This window comes from Ooceraea biroi, chromosome 7 (genome assembly GCF_003672135.1).
Source record: "Ooceraea biroi isolate clonal line C1 chromosome 7, Obir_v5.4, whole genome shotgun sequence".
In the NCBI taxonomy this organism is placed as follows: domain Eukaryota; kingdom Metazoa; phylum Arthropoda; class Insecta; order Hymenoptera; family Formicidae; genus Ooceraea; species Ooceraea biroi.
In genome coordinates, this window is record NC_039512.1 from 15,293,768 (window position 1) to 15,308,528 (window position 14,761).

Here is a 14,761-nt window from a genome sequence, read left to right on the forward strand (position 1 = left end):
CTGCGCTCGCGCGCGCGAATGCGGGGGTGAGCGGCCGCAAACTGGGGGGACCGAGGGCACCATGAGAAGCGCCGCGATTTCAGAGGCGCGCGACTCGCGCGATCCCGAGAGGACCGATCGCAAAGAGAAGAATCGTCGGGTATGGAGGGTGTCGCAGATTTTTGCGGTACGTGACACGTTCTCCTGCCTCCTTTTTTAGATTTTCTCTTCTCAGTTGATTTCCGGAGGTGATTGATTCTGCTGAGATTCGGGATTTATAAGATTGACGAAGACTGATTGAAATTTAGAGAAAAGTCAGGGTGCGCACATCCAATAAAATCTAACTAAAAATGGGGAAGGTTAAACGAGATTTTCGAGACATTTATTAGAAATTAATACTATCGAAAACTAATGTGTATACATGTGTCAAAATCATTAAAAAAATTCCACGGTAGAGAGAGAGATAATTTTTTTTGCCTGCGAAATCTCAATCTTCTATAACGCTGATAATCAAATAGTAATTAATTCGATTTTCTTACCCAAAACTACAAAGAATCGCGGTCGCAATTCCAAGCAGCATTGTCGAACGCAAGGGGGTGCGCGCGGGAGGGTGGAGCGGTTCCCGGGCGGACCGGAAGTCCTCTCCGGGAAATTTGGAGCGGTCGATCGATTTTCGCGCGGGGAACGATCAATATACCGGGTAGCGCGGGGCGCTGGGTCAGGGGGGGTGGCAAAAGTATTCATTGTTTCGAGGGAGACAGGACGCGCGCGCGTTCCTGCGCATCGGCCGGCCGGCCGGCACGGCGCGAGTTTTGGCGGGTCGATGCGTCATTGTGTTCCCTCCGCGGCTGCGTCCGCTTTGTTTTCGCTTCTCTTCCTTGATCCCCCGTTTCGTCCCTGTGTCTCTTTCAGTCTCTCTCTCTTTCTCTCTCTCGATTTCCTCTCCGCTCGCCGCGTGTTGTGCGTCTTCACGCGTGTTCCGCTCGCTATTTCCGCACCCACGCGCTCGTCACGCTCGCTCGGGACATGATTCGCGGGGACCGCGACCGCATTACATGTTTGCGGCGAGGCGTTTTGATGTAAATAACCGGGAGATTTCGGGAGATTAGGTGGCAAAGGTACTCTATGGTCGACCGAATGGACATTTCATGGCGTATAATTTCGTGCCCATTGAAATTTGATTTCAGAAAAGATATGTACATGCATTTGCAGTAAATTAATGAAATTTATGTTTATATGTGACGCAGCAGAAATGGAAAGTCTTGATAAAGATGTAAGATATATATGATAATTTTATTTTCGACGTAATACGATTCCGCGAACAGAATGACAATTCTTCCTTCTCGAAGAAGAAGAAGAAATTAACAAATTAAACGATTTCTTCGTGGAATCCACGGTTGAATTATCCACGACGCGTCATTTCGATGTAAATAAGCGCGGAATTTTGCTAAATAAGACGACAGGCGGCGGAAGGACATTTCACGTTGGCGTCATCTCGTCCTCGAGGAAATTTGATTTCAGAAAAGAGCCGGAAATTAAAATCGATGGTAATTGCGGCGATTTAAAAATCCGAATGGGTCGCAAGTGAATTCAAAATAAAAATTTTTCTTAAATCTGGACAGATAAAGACGGAAAAGGAGAAATATGCAAGAGCTTCCCTGTAAAAAATATGTTGCAACTATAAAATAAAACAATTACGTAAGCATGGCATCACGGAGGAAATGACATTTGCGAAGGAGGACGAGGAGCTGGCGAATAAAATTACTCGCGAATGCCGGAACCGATTTGTCCGCGGCGCGACATTCCGATGTAAATCATCGGAAATCAGAATTTGAACAAGTCACACGCAAGAGGGAGGAATGCATCGAGGATTTATCCTCGCTGAAATTTAGCTAGACTAAAATTTTATTCGAAAAACATAAAAGAAAATCAATGGGGAAGCTCTCCTTCGAGGATTGCAAGCGCTAAGACTCTCTATCAATTTCTTATTAAAAAAATTTTATTCGAAAAACGTAAAAGAAAATCAATGGGGAAGCTCTCCTTCGAGGATTGCAAGCGCTAAGACTCTCTATCACTTTCTTATTAAAAAAATCTCTCAGACTGCAATTAGAAATCTTTATTATCAAAGAAAACGGCAACATCAAGGAAGTCAAAAATTATAAATAAATCACGACAATATGTTGCAATATCGTAGCGAGTCAATTTTAACGAAATTGTATTACTAGACCCCAAGACCGGATAAGAAATTATCTCGAGCCTCCTCTCTCCCTTCCGCCTCCGTCTGTCTTTCACCCTCCCTTTCTTCCTTGATCAGGAAAGCGATCTACACAATAACGAGATAACGCGACCGGCCGGCCAGCAGCAGCAGCAACAGCAGCAGCTTCTTCGGCGAACCAGTTTCACCTCCCACGCCGGCTCGCGACGCTCTGGCTCCGGCACATTTTATCCTCTTTTTTTCATTCATTTTCCACGCCCACGCATCGCGACTCGAGCGCACAGGACGTGCGTCGCGAGCGAACGAAAAGTCACTCGCGAAGCCAGACGTCGCGCGACGTCGCGTCGTTGATGTGTCGCGATGCGTCCAGATGTACAATACATTCTTTTCTTACGATAATAAAAAACGAAAAATAATGGAAGATGAACTCCAGCTGTTCATAGCACTAGAGAGTGATTGCTAATTGCTGAGGGAGAAATTAAAGGGATGATGCGGTGATGATCCCTCGTCTGATTTTGCGGACTATGCTTCAGCAGGATTTCGATTCGAGATATTAATTAAGAAATTACTATGGCGTTATTATAATTAAGACGTTTATTATTCTCTAATAGAATTGCTTACAATTAAGATGTTTTTACTGTTATATTAAGTAGCACTTTCTTTTCAACAACGTGTATATTGTTAACACAAATATTTGTATATTGTTCTACAGATTATTATGTTCACATTACAATATTGCATAAATTGTGTAAGCTTCCTTTCTCTGCCAATCGCACGCAGATGATATTTGCAAATTAGACAGTCGCGTGTTCGAGCAAAAACGAGTTGAATTCACGAATATCGATAACGAAACGAATCCTCACTTGACGGTCATCAGCGCCGCTGATAAAACGTCACACATGCAATTAAGTGCGTTAACGGCGTCCGCAATGATATCCCGACTGAGCAATCCTCCTTGCCTCGTGCAAGCACGAAAAGCACGAGCTTGAATTACGCAATGTATTATACGATGCCACCGAAAAGTCAGTGCTTCTTCAAGTATTACAAAGAAATCGATCGTTAAACGAGGAACGCGATTCGAAATTCCGATCGGTATATTATATGTGATGGTGTATGCGTCCACGTCTTTCCTGCGTTTGCATGCAAAATTTTTGTTGATCGTTTTCCTATCTTCGTTTTTATTATTCTTTATGCATATATTCGACGCGTCCCTTACTCAAGCCCCGCGACGACCCTCGGTCACCGATAATTTCATCAATCGACGCACCTTGACCCGCGTCGCCAATTATTTTGTTCGCGTTCGTACGCACATCGCGATAAGCCTGGATACAAATTAATCGACTCGATTAATCGCGTCACGAAAAGCTGGAGATTCGACGCCGCGTGAGTCTAAACGCGCGTGCGCCGCGTTAATTGGGAATTCATTAACCGAATCACCTCATTTACCGAACCTTCTGGTTCGATTTTTCTGGTTCGATGTTTTTACTGTTCTAGTCTGCAAAATTTCTTCCTCTCTTTCTCTTGAGCATCTTCTTTGAAAATTTAAATCGAAATAAAATTAAAATTGATTAGATACAATTTATTACAGAGAAAGTGCAGTACCATAATAAGAAATCTTGACCGTTATACGATTCTGGATATGCGATTTTTTTTATAACAGATATTATTTATTTATATTAAATCATTTTTCGAAAAGAGATTGTGCGGTTTATAGAAAGTTACGGAACTTCGGTTTACATAGATGCATTTCAGTCAGTACAGGCCTGTTTTGCGACACGTGTACGTCACGAGCGTTACCTGCGAGATAAGCATACCGGAAATGCGTCAGCGCCGCTACACTTCGAACGTAAGGTCGGGCGATAAACTGAGAAATCTTCCCAGATACTGATTCGATACGGTTTTACATTTGATGTAACTGGAAGGATTTATTTCCGTCTAAGTTCCCAAGATACATAGTCAGATATCTTTATGATGCTTTATTTTGGAAGTTTAGCCGATATTGAAAACGATTCCTTTCTTAAGCAATGGAAAATCTCGATGAAATATATAAAAACATAAAATAAAATCCATTAAATAATAAATTCCATAATAAATTCCTGTGAACAACAAATTCTCCGTTTTTCCGAATATCCTGCACGTGGCATTGCGAAGAACCGAAGAAAAAAAAAGAGAAAAAAAGATTAGTCACAACGGACGACAATCCGCACGTCATCGCGACGATATCGATCTTGTCCAATATCAATGCAACAATTTTATTGTCAAAGCGCCGCTCGGGTAATCCGCGGTCCTCGCGCAATTGCATTCGTTATTTACGACCCCGGGAGATGCGTACGCACGCGTTACTACGCGCCTGCATTTTCCGCGCGGAGCACGTGTTACTTCGTACGCGATAAATATGCCCGTCCACGTGCGCCAACGTGACGGATGCAATGCAGAGCGCGGAGTGCGGCCTTCCGACATGGATTTCGCAGTTTTCGTATTGATTTTCGGGTATCTTCGGATGCTAGCACGCGCGACGTTATTATTTACTGCATTTATTATTCACTTCGCGGTTTAGGATGTGTGTCGTTCCATAATTGATTTATTGAAATTCGGGAGAACAGAGGAACATCGTCACCTTCTGTTAAAATTTCTTCTTCGTCAGGAACATAAGCGCATAAAAAATTTTCATCGAAATTTTTTTTATCCGAGATGTTAATTGTTCTGTAGGAACATCTTGTGTTGGCAATTATTACTAGCGGTCTCTGATAACTGCCGTGATACACATGGATACACATATCCGCGTGCACACATGCACATACCTAGTTTTCATCCAACCGTCGCGCGACCGAAATAATCGACTGGTTTAGAATTTCTGGAGTATTGATCATTTTAAGTTATTTTAAGAGAGACTACCGTGATGTAGGTGATTTCGGTAGCGAAGCAGATGTATCATAAACCGCGTGCGGGGTCTTTTGAGTCCCGTGATGGGACTCGGGTACACGTAGATAAATGATCGAGGTAGCAACTTCGCCTTTCAACCAATCGTTCAACCAAGCGTGACGAAGCTGGATTCCCAGTCATATGCGGAAAACGTCACTCGCCATGTTGCGAGCGCAATGGGTGAATTAATTTCTTCCAATACCAATTAGATACTCATCGGAAGAAAATGGTGGACGGATAGAAAAGAATGAAAGACATGTTGAACTTCGTCACTTCAAGAAGTCCATCATGTGTGGAAAAAAGCTCGGCGTCAGCTCGAGAGACAATAGCAAGTAGATCGAAAGGATCTACTGTTAGTTCTCAATATCGCCAATCATCTTGCAGTCAATCTCTCCAGAACGAACTTGCGATCACTCCGTTGTCTTAGACATTCGAGAGAGAAAAAGATATCGGAAAAGGAGAGAAAGAGAGATCCTCTTCGCGCTTGTGAATTATGATCACGTCGCGTCGTAGAACCGACGAATGAATTCCCTAGGGAATGAATGGGAGGAAAGGAAATAAATAAAAACTCGGCGATATGTGAAATGACGAATATACCTGACGCGTCACGCTTGTCACTGAGAACAGGAGTTCTTTCCCTTCGCTGTCGTTTTCCCCGGCGGTTTGCAGTTCGCTTTCTAATTGCGTGTAATAATGCGCTCGCCTATATCGCACTGTTATACCCCGCGCATTCAGTCGTCCACCGAAGAACTTGCCCTGTAGCGCTGAATGCTGTTGGGCAAATACGAAGCTAAGTACATCATCCAAGTACACATCTCCGATGCTCTCTGCTTATTTACCCGCGCAGCTACATAACGGATCGACAAAATAAACTGGTCGTTCGAAGATCGTTGTGATTGGGGGTTGCCTGATTAAATGAAAGGAGTAAGTGAATTGGAATTGTGTCGGTCGTAAGATCAAGGTAGTAGATCAAATATACAGTTTCCGTATATCGTTTTTCCAACTCGTCAGTCCGATATCGGACTGCCTGCTGCGAATTCAATGCAATTTTCGATTATTGAGGCTGACATGTCAATCATGTTCTTTTATTGATATCAATAATCAATTTAATTTTTGGTCACAATCAAACGGCTTGAAATGCTGTTTTCAATAATCATCTTTCTTGAAGAGAATTGCCTAAAGAAAATTCATCAGATTTGTATGATTAGAATTCCTCGCTGAAATTACGTAACGTCCAAAAACTTGTAAACAGCCGCAAGAACTGACTCACGCTAGCGATTGGTTGACTTAGTCAGATACGAACTTCACCATCTGTTTGCTGCGAGACGCTTTTATAAACATATTTTCTTTTACCGATTTCTCTAAGCTCCAAATGTGAATGCAATCGATATAAAAAAAGCTAGTAATAAAATCGAGGCGACATAAACGGAGCAGAGAAATTATTTTCTTTTCGAAATATTTTTCTGCGCCGGAATCACTAATAAAGGAATTCTCCTTGCTAATTCCGTCCCAAAATTCTTTTATTGCTATCATCAATAAGAGCTTCCCTTTCTGTTAAAAAATATTTTCCTACTTCGCTTATTAAGAAAGTTTTCCTCGCTCTCCTAAAAAGTACTAGTCTACTCCAAAATCACTAATAAACCTCTTTTCTCCACTTTTCTATCCAAATCATCTAATTGAACTGGACCTGTCAAGAAGCACTGGCCTACTTCGCGGTCACGGATGAGGAAACGTCCCGTGCGCGATAACGTGCAATCTCTATCCAACGATAAGACGATTATTATTGCAAATGTCCCAATCCTTCGACACGTTTACGTACAATACAATATGTACACGTATAACGAAACCTCGGTTTTTTTCCTGCAACTTATCTCACCGTACAATCGGGGAACTGTTACCAACCGAGTGCCTGCAGTTCTGCAAGTGCACCTGCAGGCTCCTGGCCGTTGCAAAGTTGCGGCAGCCGCGAGAGAGAAGAACATCTTTATTTCGAGAGAAAACCACTTTACATTTCGCAAGTAGCAATATCTAGACGCTTAACATCGTATCTTCAACAACGCCTCTCTCTCTCTCTTTCTATCTTTCTCCCACCTCCTCGGAATTGCTCCTCTCTCTTTCTTTCTTTTTCTTTCGCTCTTTTTCTCTCTTTCTATCTCTCCTCTTCTCTCTCTCGCACCCGCACACACTCTGTCTCTGTCTCATCATTGGCAACTACGCCATCGTCGGGTTCCCGCTCCGAAGGAACTTCTCAGACCTGTCCGCCGGGTAAAGAGCGACCAGGTCGCGGGTGAGGAAAGCAAAGGGAAGAACTCTCAGGGACTCACCGGTTCGCCGATGAGCGTCACATCTCCGCATCGCTGAAGAGATCGCTGGTTATCACCTTCCTCGTCGTCGTCGCCGTCGTCGTCGTGGTAGCGATCGCCGTCGCGCTGACGATGATCCGCGGGGTGCGGGATAATCCGATCCAGACTGAGATCTAGAGAGCTTGGTCGCTCTTCTTCCGGCGCAAGGTAGATCACAGCGGTGCTCCGACAAGCAAAGCCATTTTGAAGAAGGCACGCACGCACGAACGGTACGACCTGCCTCTGATCGCGGTCAGGTCCTCTTGCCAGGACGGGAGGCGGCCGAGTGAGTGAGCGGCCAGCATATCGGAGCACGCCATGATGGCGCCACGAGACGAGTCCGCCGTCTCCACCTCCGCCATCATCATAGCCATCGCTGTCGCCGACGCCGTTTCCTCCTCCACTGCTGCCACTGTTGTTGCGGTTGCATGCGTCATTCGGGTTGACCGCGACGTTTATCAGCGGCGCAAAAGGATCGCTGAACCTTTCGTAGGCCTTTTCCGGTCTTTTACGCCGACCAATATCAATGCCGGTGGATGCTCGTTCGTAGGAACCAAGGGGTATTTTTGAAACAATCGTGATGGCCGAACGACGGTTAGGTAACCTTGAAAATACTTCCGCCGGTGATCGGCGCGCGGCGCCTCCTTCGAGAAGGCGGCAACTTACAAAATTGGCCCGAGAACGGGTTATTGGTCGCTTCGCGACCACTTAAAAGCCCACTTAAAAGTAAGCCAGAACGGCAATCTTTGATGAATGACGCGAAGGTACAGCAAGATGTATTGTTCATGAAGTGTTCTTCGAAACAGTGTTCCGTAAATGTGCAAATTTCTGTTCCTTTTAGAGCGGATTTCGTCTGAGGAAACAATAGTCAGTCAGAAAAGTGAGTTTGGGGAAAAGAGGATGACGATGAAGAAACTTTCTTAAAATATTGAAGATAAAGAATAACGCACTCTTAAAACTATAAATACAACGGAAATTATTTAAAATGAGACGAAAATAAAATATCTCAATTAATACCAGACACAAAATCATTGATTGAAACAAAATAAAATAAAGTAAAACGCTAATGACATGAAAATAAAATCCTGGCGATCACGCAATCTGACACGCTCGTCGGATATCGAGAGAGAGAGACGCAATCTTCTTAAATAGATTTTATTCGAGAATGCTAAACAATTATTTATCTACACTCTACAACAAGTATATTCTTCCGCCTTTGTTGAAACGTTGCCACGTTTTTATTTTCGCCCCGGCGTAAAGGGGCGTCGCGAAATAAAAAGAGATCGCACGGATGTTTCTTATAAATAGCACAATAAATAGTATTCTGTTCTCTTTCCGATTGCGCGTCCTCTCTTTCTCTTTTCTCACATCGCACTCTATCACTCGCTTCTCGAAGCAGAATTAAATTCTTATCGACGTATCGTATAGTAGACTCTTAAGTATATAAATAAGTAGTAAGTCGATGCCTCGTTTAGAGATTATTAAATATATATGTGTATATATATATGTATATATATGTATATATATATACTGTATATGTGTATATGAATATTCAATATCTTTATGTTGTATATGACTAGAACTCCTTTCTCGACACGTATCACATACTAATATTGACTATCGTGTTTCAGGACGAAACTCGGGAACCATTCTTTCGTGTTCCGAGTCTTAGCGACGTCAACATTCTTCCGTCATCATTCTACTGATTGGACAGTTGCAAATCATGTGCATCGATCGCAATTTTCCGAAAAATTTCTTTCCTATTTCTTCAGTTTAGTAAATCTCGAGTGAACTTTGTCCATTTGAATCCATCAATGCTTTTCAAGTAATTATATAATCGCAGTTTTGGCAAGCTTTCTTCAAGATTTGCGTTTTTCACTTTCAGGAGAAAATTGTAATTGATACCACATGATTGAACGCTAATCTCTCTTTAAGAATCAATTATCGGATGAACGAAAACGCGCCGTCGTCTTATTGCTGTATTATTGACTGTAGTTCATAAGAATGTTTATCGCTTAATTGCTAATACTTTCGCAATACTTTCGCAATATTTTCATTCGTATCTTAGTTGGACTCCAATAGGAGGCCGATTAATTCCCTCAGGAGGAGAGAATACATTTTTTTTGTGTAGAAAGAATATTTGTTTAATCCTATCAAATTCCTATTTGATTAATGCTTATTTCAACGTTTCTGTAATTAACTTTTGATTATATTATGTCCTCTTTTGTTTGCGTCAATTGATCTGAATATTTATCTCGTGTCTTGTGCTTCTACAGAAAAAATAAAATGACGTAAGAGTTTTGTTATTTATTCTTTAAGTTTTAAATAAAGATAATGTTCGTGTCAATATTTAGAAAAGATTCATTCCCCCATCCTGAAGAAGTTAACCAGTGGATAAATAATATTCTAACAACTAATATTTTTGCCGCGGTACTTTCTGACCAAAATGGAGTCACGGCATCCCTATATTTCTGCGAACTCTCCACCAAGACTTCATCTTGAAAATCTCGTAGGCGATATCTTACGTTAATACTCGATCGTCGCCGTTAGGCTTAGGTCCTGACAGATTTCTGAATCGATTTCGGGAATCTCTCCTCTCACTATTCCACCCTTATCCTTATTTGTTTGATTCTACCGCTCGCTTCTCAGACTTTATCTTTTCATTTCAAAGAAATGGAGAGGAGAGAGTCCTTTTAGCAGTCGCAAAAAGGAGCATCAGTTCTAATTTGATTCTCCACTGGCGACCGTCCCGTCGGTTGGAGGTCCTCCCGCGGTCACGATCTGAGGATCGTTCGCGGAGAGTCCCTGCATCTCTTGCACCCCCTGGAACAGCTTCCCGGGAAACCCTTGCAGGAGATCGTAGGTGACCGGCGTAGGTGGCAGAGCGGTGGTATGCGCGTGCGGCGACTGCAGAACAGCTATCACTCTTCGGAGCTCCTCCAAGGCGTTTCCTGCGAGCGCAAATCATATTTATTATGGAACTATTAATTAATAATAAAATAATATTAGTGTAACATTAATTATTAAATAAATTAATATGAAACTATTAGAACTGCAAATTAATATCAAATTATTAGATCTAGAAATTAATATACAGGGTGTCTGACATAAGGTGAAAAACCTCTCGCCCACAGGTAGATCTCGTCAAACTGAATTATAAGTCCTGTACCATTTTGCAACCAACCACGTAAAATTTCGAGTAAGTAAAGAAAGTTCGCTAATTCAGCGGACGCGATTGGCAGCGATCTATTAATTGGATCTGTAAGATTATTGATCAAGATTGTGCAAAAGTAAATTTAAAAAGTTCGAGTTGCTGTATGTGTAAATGGAAATTTTTAACGGCGTGACACATTACCTTGCATGAGAATGTAATTCTTTGCCAGCAGAAGGGTGGCTATTTTCGACAGCTTCCTCACCGAGGGGCTGTGAGCGTAAGGAATGACGGAGCGGAGTTCGTCCAGAGCATCGTTCAGATCATGCATCCTCCTGCGTTCACGCGCGTTAATGTTCAGCCTAACACTCTTTCCTTGACGAGTTGTCTTCGATTTTGAGGAGCAGTTTAATCGCGAACCTGTGGGCCTGAAATATTTATATTACACGCGTATGAGAATTTTTACATTCGACAAAGTTAATAAAAGAAGTTGGGTGCCTCGTAAAAGTATATTTCATCCATATATTATCTGTGTTGAATTCTTACGTATGACGAAATTCAAAGCATACCTTTCGTCCGGTCGATTCTCATCAGATAATGCGCTGGATGATGCGTGCGGTTGCGGTTGTTGTTGAAAGTAAAAACCACCGAGACCTACAGTGCCCAGTGGAGTCCTTCGTCCTGGCGCGCTCTGGGGGTGTTCCGAGGAGTATGCTGCTGGTGGTCCCGAAACACCTGGATGTGAGGCCCCCGGTGCTGAGTACACGGATTCGAGAGCTGCCGCGGATTGCGGGGGCAATGGATGCTGCACACAAAATATATTTGTATATAAAAATTTGAATTATAATCCCAATTATTATATATTACACAATAACGCGTCATTATTATAAAATAATTACTATAATTTTCATTCTTTTATTTTGTTAGATATAATATCTAACTGTAACAATAAAATTTGTTAATTTATTTGCAAAATAAATAAACGTGCCATGAATTATATTTCTTTTGTGTTTTATTGTTACTTACTGCGTTACGATGCTCCCAGGCCCAAGTAGGATGTGACGCTGTGCGTTGCCAAGAACCTTGCTGCAGATGCGCTTCCGGTAAACCTTCTCTGCGATCGTCGTCTTCCGTCGAGCTACTCTCGCCGTCGTAAGATCTCATCCTTTGCGAGGACACTTTCTCGTTTTATTCAAGTCTCCTCTCCTTTGTCTTGAATACCTACATTCACAAATTTTATCCTTGCTTATTTGTAAAAATAAAGTATTCTTAATTATATTAAAATTATTCTTTTGCTTTTAAATTGTCATTTCTTGCAAATAATTTCCCGATTTTAATGTTGCGATTGCATTAAAGTTGACTTTATTTATGTTTTTAATATTCTTCGTGTTTTGTCAAAATTTCATAATTAATAGCAAACCTCATATGGATAACTTGATTCTTCTGATTTTGCAGATAAACCTTCGATTGTGCGTGAACTCGTCAAATTTCTGTTTCTTGAATAATTCTTTTTTCTAGTTCTATCTTTCCGATCTGCCAGTAGATCTCCATTTTCATTTCCGTTTATTAACTAGAAGCGCCGCCATTCGTGGGGGCGTCATCGGCCGGCCTAACGCAATCAATAGCAAGTGGGATACTTACCGACGACGATTTTCTTTTTCCACCCCTGTACTCCGCGCGCGGGGCGCACGATCCGGCACGATCAGCAAAGTTTTTTGCGCACCAGCGCGCAGCGGCGACTCATCCCTTCGTCCGTGCCCTTTTTCTAACAACACTATCGCGTAAACCGGATTTTAACGAATCCTGATATTGTGGGGAACTACCCCGACCAACCTTCTATTGTTCTGTCAGGGAAATCACTCGATTCGGCCAATCACAACCATTTTAATTCGCAAGAGCAGTCCACTCAACAAGAAAGCGAATTTTTAGCGAACTCCCTTTGTGGTCCTTTTCGTCCGCAGGACTTCCGATCTGTTGAAGGATGTTTCGGCCGTTTTTGAGTTTCTTGATTCAAGATGATGGTCGAAAAATTCACTCGTGAGACTTGGAATTAACGAGGCACATCCTTGGCGTCCGGGACACGCACGCATCCCTCTGTCTCCCGTTGTTCGGTGGGTCCTGCGCAGGAAGGAAGCGCAACCCCCGAATTAATTCGGCCGCCGTGTGCCAGGGTGCGCCCGCCGCGACTGGGGGATGCTGCGCTGGACCATCGACTGGCGTACCCTAGTGGTACGAGCGGAAAGTCCACCCTCAACGCAGCCTGTTACCATCAGAAAAGTATGATCGTGCTCAAGAGAGGCAAGAGAAGTCGCTAGTTGCAGGATGGATCTTTGCGTAACGACGTCATGCAATTTCTAATGTCTACAACAAATATCACGCGTTAGAAATAAACGCGAGAGAAGCATCGTTTTTGGATAACGAAAAGAATTACCAATTCAACAGTCGAAGATTCGAGGGCTGGAAGCTTGTAAACAATATAACTTGATAATTAAAAATATGCACGAGCGCACCTTGCACATACATTTTTCTTTATTTTATTATATTACTATTGTCATCATATTATTGTGCTATAACATTATAATATTTGCATTACATGATTACGAATACCGAAACTTTCTTGATATCATAAATGTTACGTTTATTTTGTCTATTTGTATCATCCATTAAATTAATGCTACTTTTGACATCTATGCATCTCATGTACATATTTACCAACGTATTAATCATGAGAGACTCGACGTTTCTCCGCTTGCTAAAAATTACCGTCACTTCCGACTTTCGCGAGGTTGTCATAAATTTCCCCTTTCCCTCCTCTTGAAGGTTCTTCTTCATCTGTTTTACCATGTGTCGCGTTTACAACTTGCCGGTATACATCGCCGTTGAATATGAATGTGGAATACATTACCGGACACGCGTTAGCGCGCGGAAAAACACCGCGAGAGTCGCGGAGGACGCTGAGACAATTCGGCGGCGAGCAACCCCTTCTGCTCGTGTGAATCATCCCCCCGGCATCTCGCCCACGCCGCGAACGTACACCCGCTTGGTTTTACTTTTGCGCCGGGCTCTCGTGCGTTTACCGTAAACACGAGACGGCGAAACGTCACGAACGCCGGAGAACCGGAAAACCCGCGAGGAGATAGCCGCGGCTCCGGCATAAATTAATTGAAGGGTTCAAACGACGGTGTTGTTTGCGCGGGTACTTTATTCCGGGGTGAAAAGAAGATAATTAATGGCCGCGCAAGTATTTGGAAGTGACCGTCCAATGTTTTATACGTAAAATATATCGCCAGAAACGCCAGTAGAATAAATTTTCTCTTCGCGCGCATTCAAAATCGATCCTTACAACAAATGAATTTCTTTGAATTATTTTTAATGATCGATTTTAAACGCGCGCGACAGAATTTATTTTATTTGTAAAAGAACTCAGTGTCTCAGTGTCTTAAAATAAATTTATTTCTTGAATTTATTTCTAGAACTTTTTTAATTTTATTGTGAAAATTATTTGTTTTATTAATATCCCTATTCCTGGTAAAAAAGTAAATGTTTGTATAAAAATACATTAATACATCACTTAAAAATGTTATAAATATTTAGACGTAAAGCTATGCATATCCAAAGTGATGAAAAATGCATAAATATGTCTCTAAAATATATTTTTAACAGAACAGATTCAGAGATGTCTAATTTGAGAGATCATAAAAATTCTCGCGCGATTGACGCGACATTTCGACATTCATAACTGCATACATATGCCGGACAAATAAAACATTTGCCTGACCATTTCAAGAAGCTCGGCCGATTTTTATTATTTAGATTTCCATTTCCGTAACTCGGCAGCCATGAATGAGTTAAATTATTACGCTTTGCTCGTTCGCATGATACGCGTGAAATCTTTCTGGGTCGTGCAACATCCACAGCGTCGAAAGATTTATCGCTTCCTTCGCGCCAAGAAATACACTGGGATCTCGAAAAACATTTGCAAACGCATCTGCTTCGCGAAGCAGTGTATAGTTGATCGTCCCAGTGCGCCGGAATCGAGTATTCAAGAGACGCATGAAGAACACCGTTATTTATCCACTTGATATAAAACGTAATATATTTATTAAAACCGTATCTCGTGTCTTCTCATAGTTTCAAAAATCGTTTTAAACT

General features: G+C 42.2%; 2 protein-coding genes across 3 annotated transcripts in view; both read right to left on the reverse strand.

The window, feature by feature from the left end:
* Positions 1-7,566, reverse strand: part of LOC105288071 — a 35,100-nt gene extending 27,534 nt beyond the window's left edge. Inside the window, exon 1 of the mRNA XM_020034539.2 lies at positions 7,441-7,566. The gene's annotated coding sequence lies outside the window, so the exon portion shown is untranslated. The remainder of the gene's footprint in view (positions 1-7,440) is intronic.
* A 1,031-nt stretch (positions 7,567-8,597) lies between these two features.
* Positions 8,598-12,742, reverse strand: LOC105288058 (class E basic helix-loop-helix protein 23). Of its 2 annotated transcripts, XM_020034549.2 has the most exons (6): positions 12,251-12,742; positions 12,030-12,142; positions 11,636-11,830; positions 11,179-11,414; positions 10,814-11,037; positions 8,598-10,409 (listed from the first exon to the last, which is right to left on the reverse strand). In XM_020034549.2, the coding sequence occupies exons 3-6, from the start codon at positions 11,771-11,773 to the stop codon at positions 10,180-10,182; spliced, it is 828 nt and encodes a 275-aa protein (XP_019890108.1). In that variant the 5' UTR covers positions 11,774-11,830; positions 12,030-12,142; positions 12,251-12,742; the 3' UTR covers positions 8,598-10,179. The 2 variants fall into 2 exon arrangements, with proteins under 2 accessions (XP_019890108.1, XP_019890106.1); XM_020034547.2 differs by lacking the exon at positions 12,030-12,142.
* Positions 12,743-14,761: the final 2,019 nt, after the last annotated feature.

Excerpts from the sequence above, each read along its gene's own strand:
- LOC105288058 (XM_020034547.2), bottom strand. The coding sequence starts at position 11,773 with ATGAGATCTTACGACGGCGAGAGTAGCTCGACGGAAGACGACGATCGC. Across the intron at positions 11,038-11,178 it reads GAGAATCGACCGGACGAAAG|GCCCACAGGTTCGCGATTAA; the intron begins GTATGCTTTGAA and ends TAAATATTTCAG. Across the intron at positions 10,410-10,813 it reads GAATTACATTCTCATGCAAG|GAAACGCCTTGGAGGAGCTC; the intron begins GTAATGTGTCAC and ends TTGCGCTCGCAG.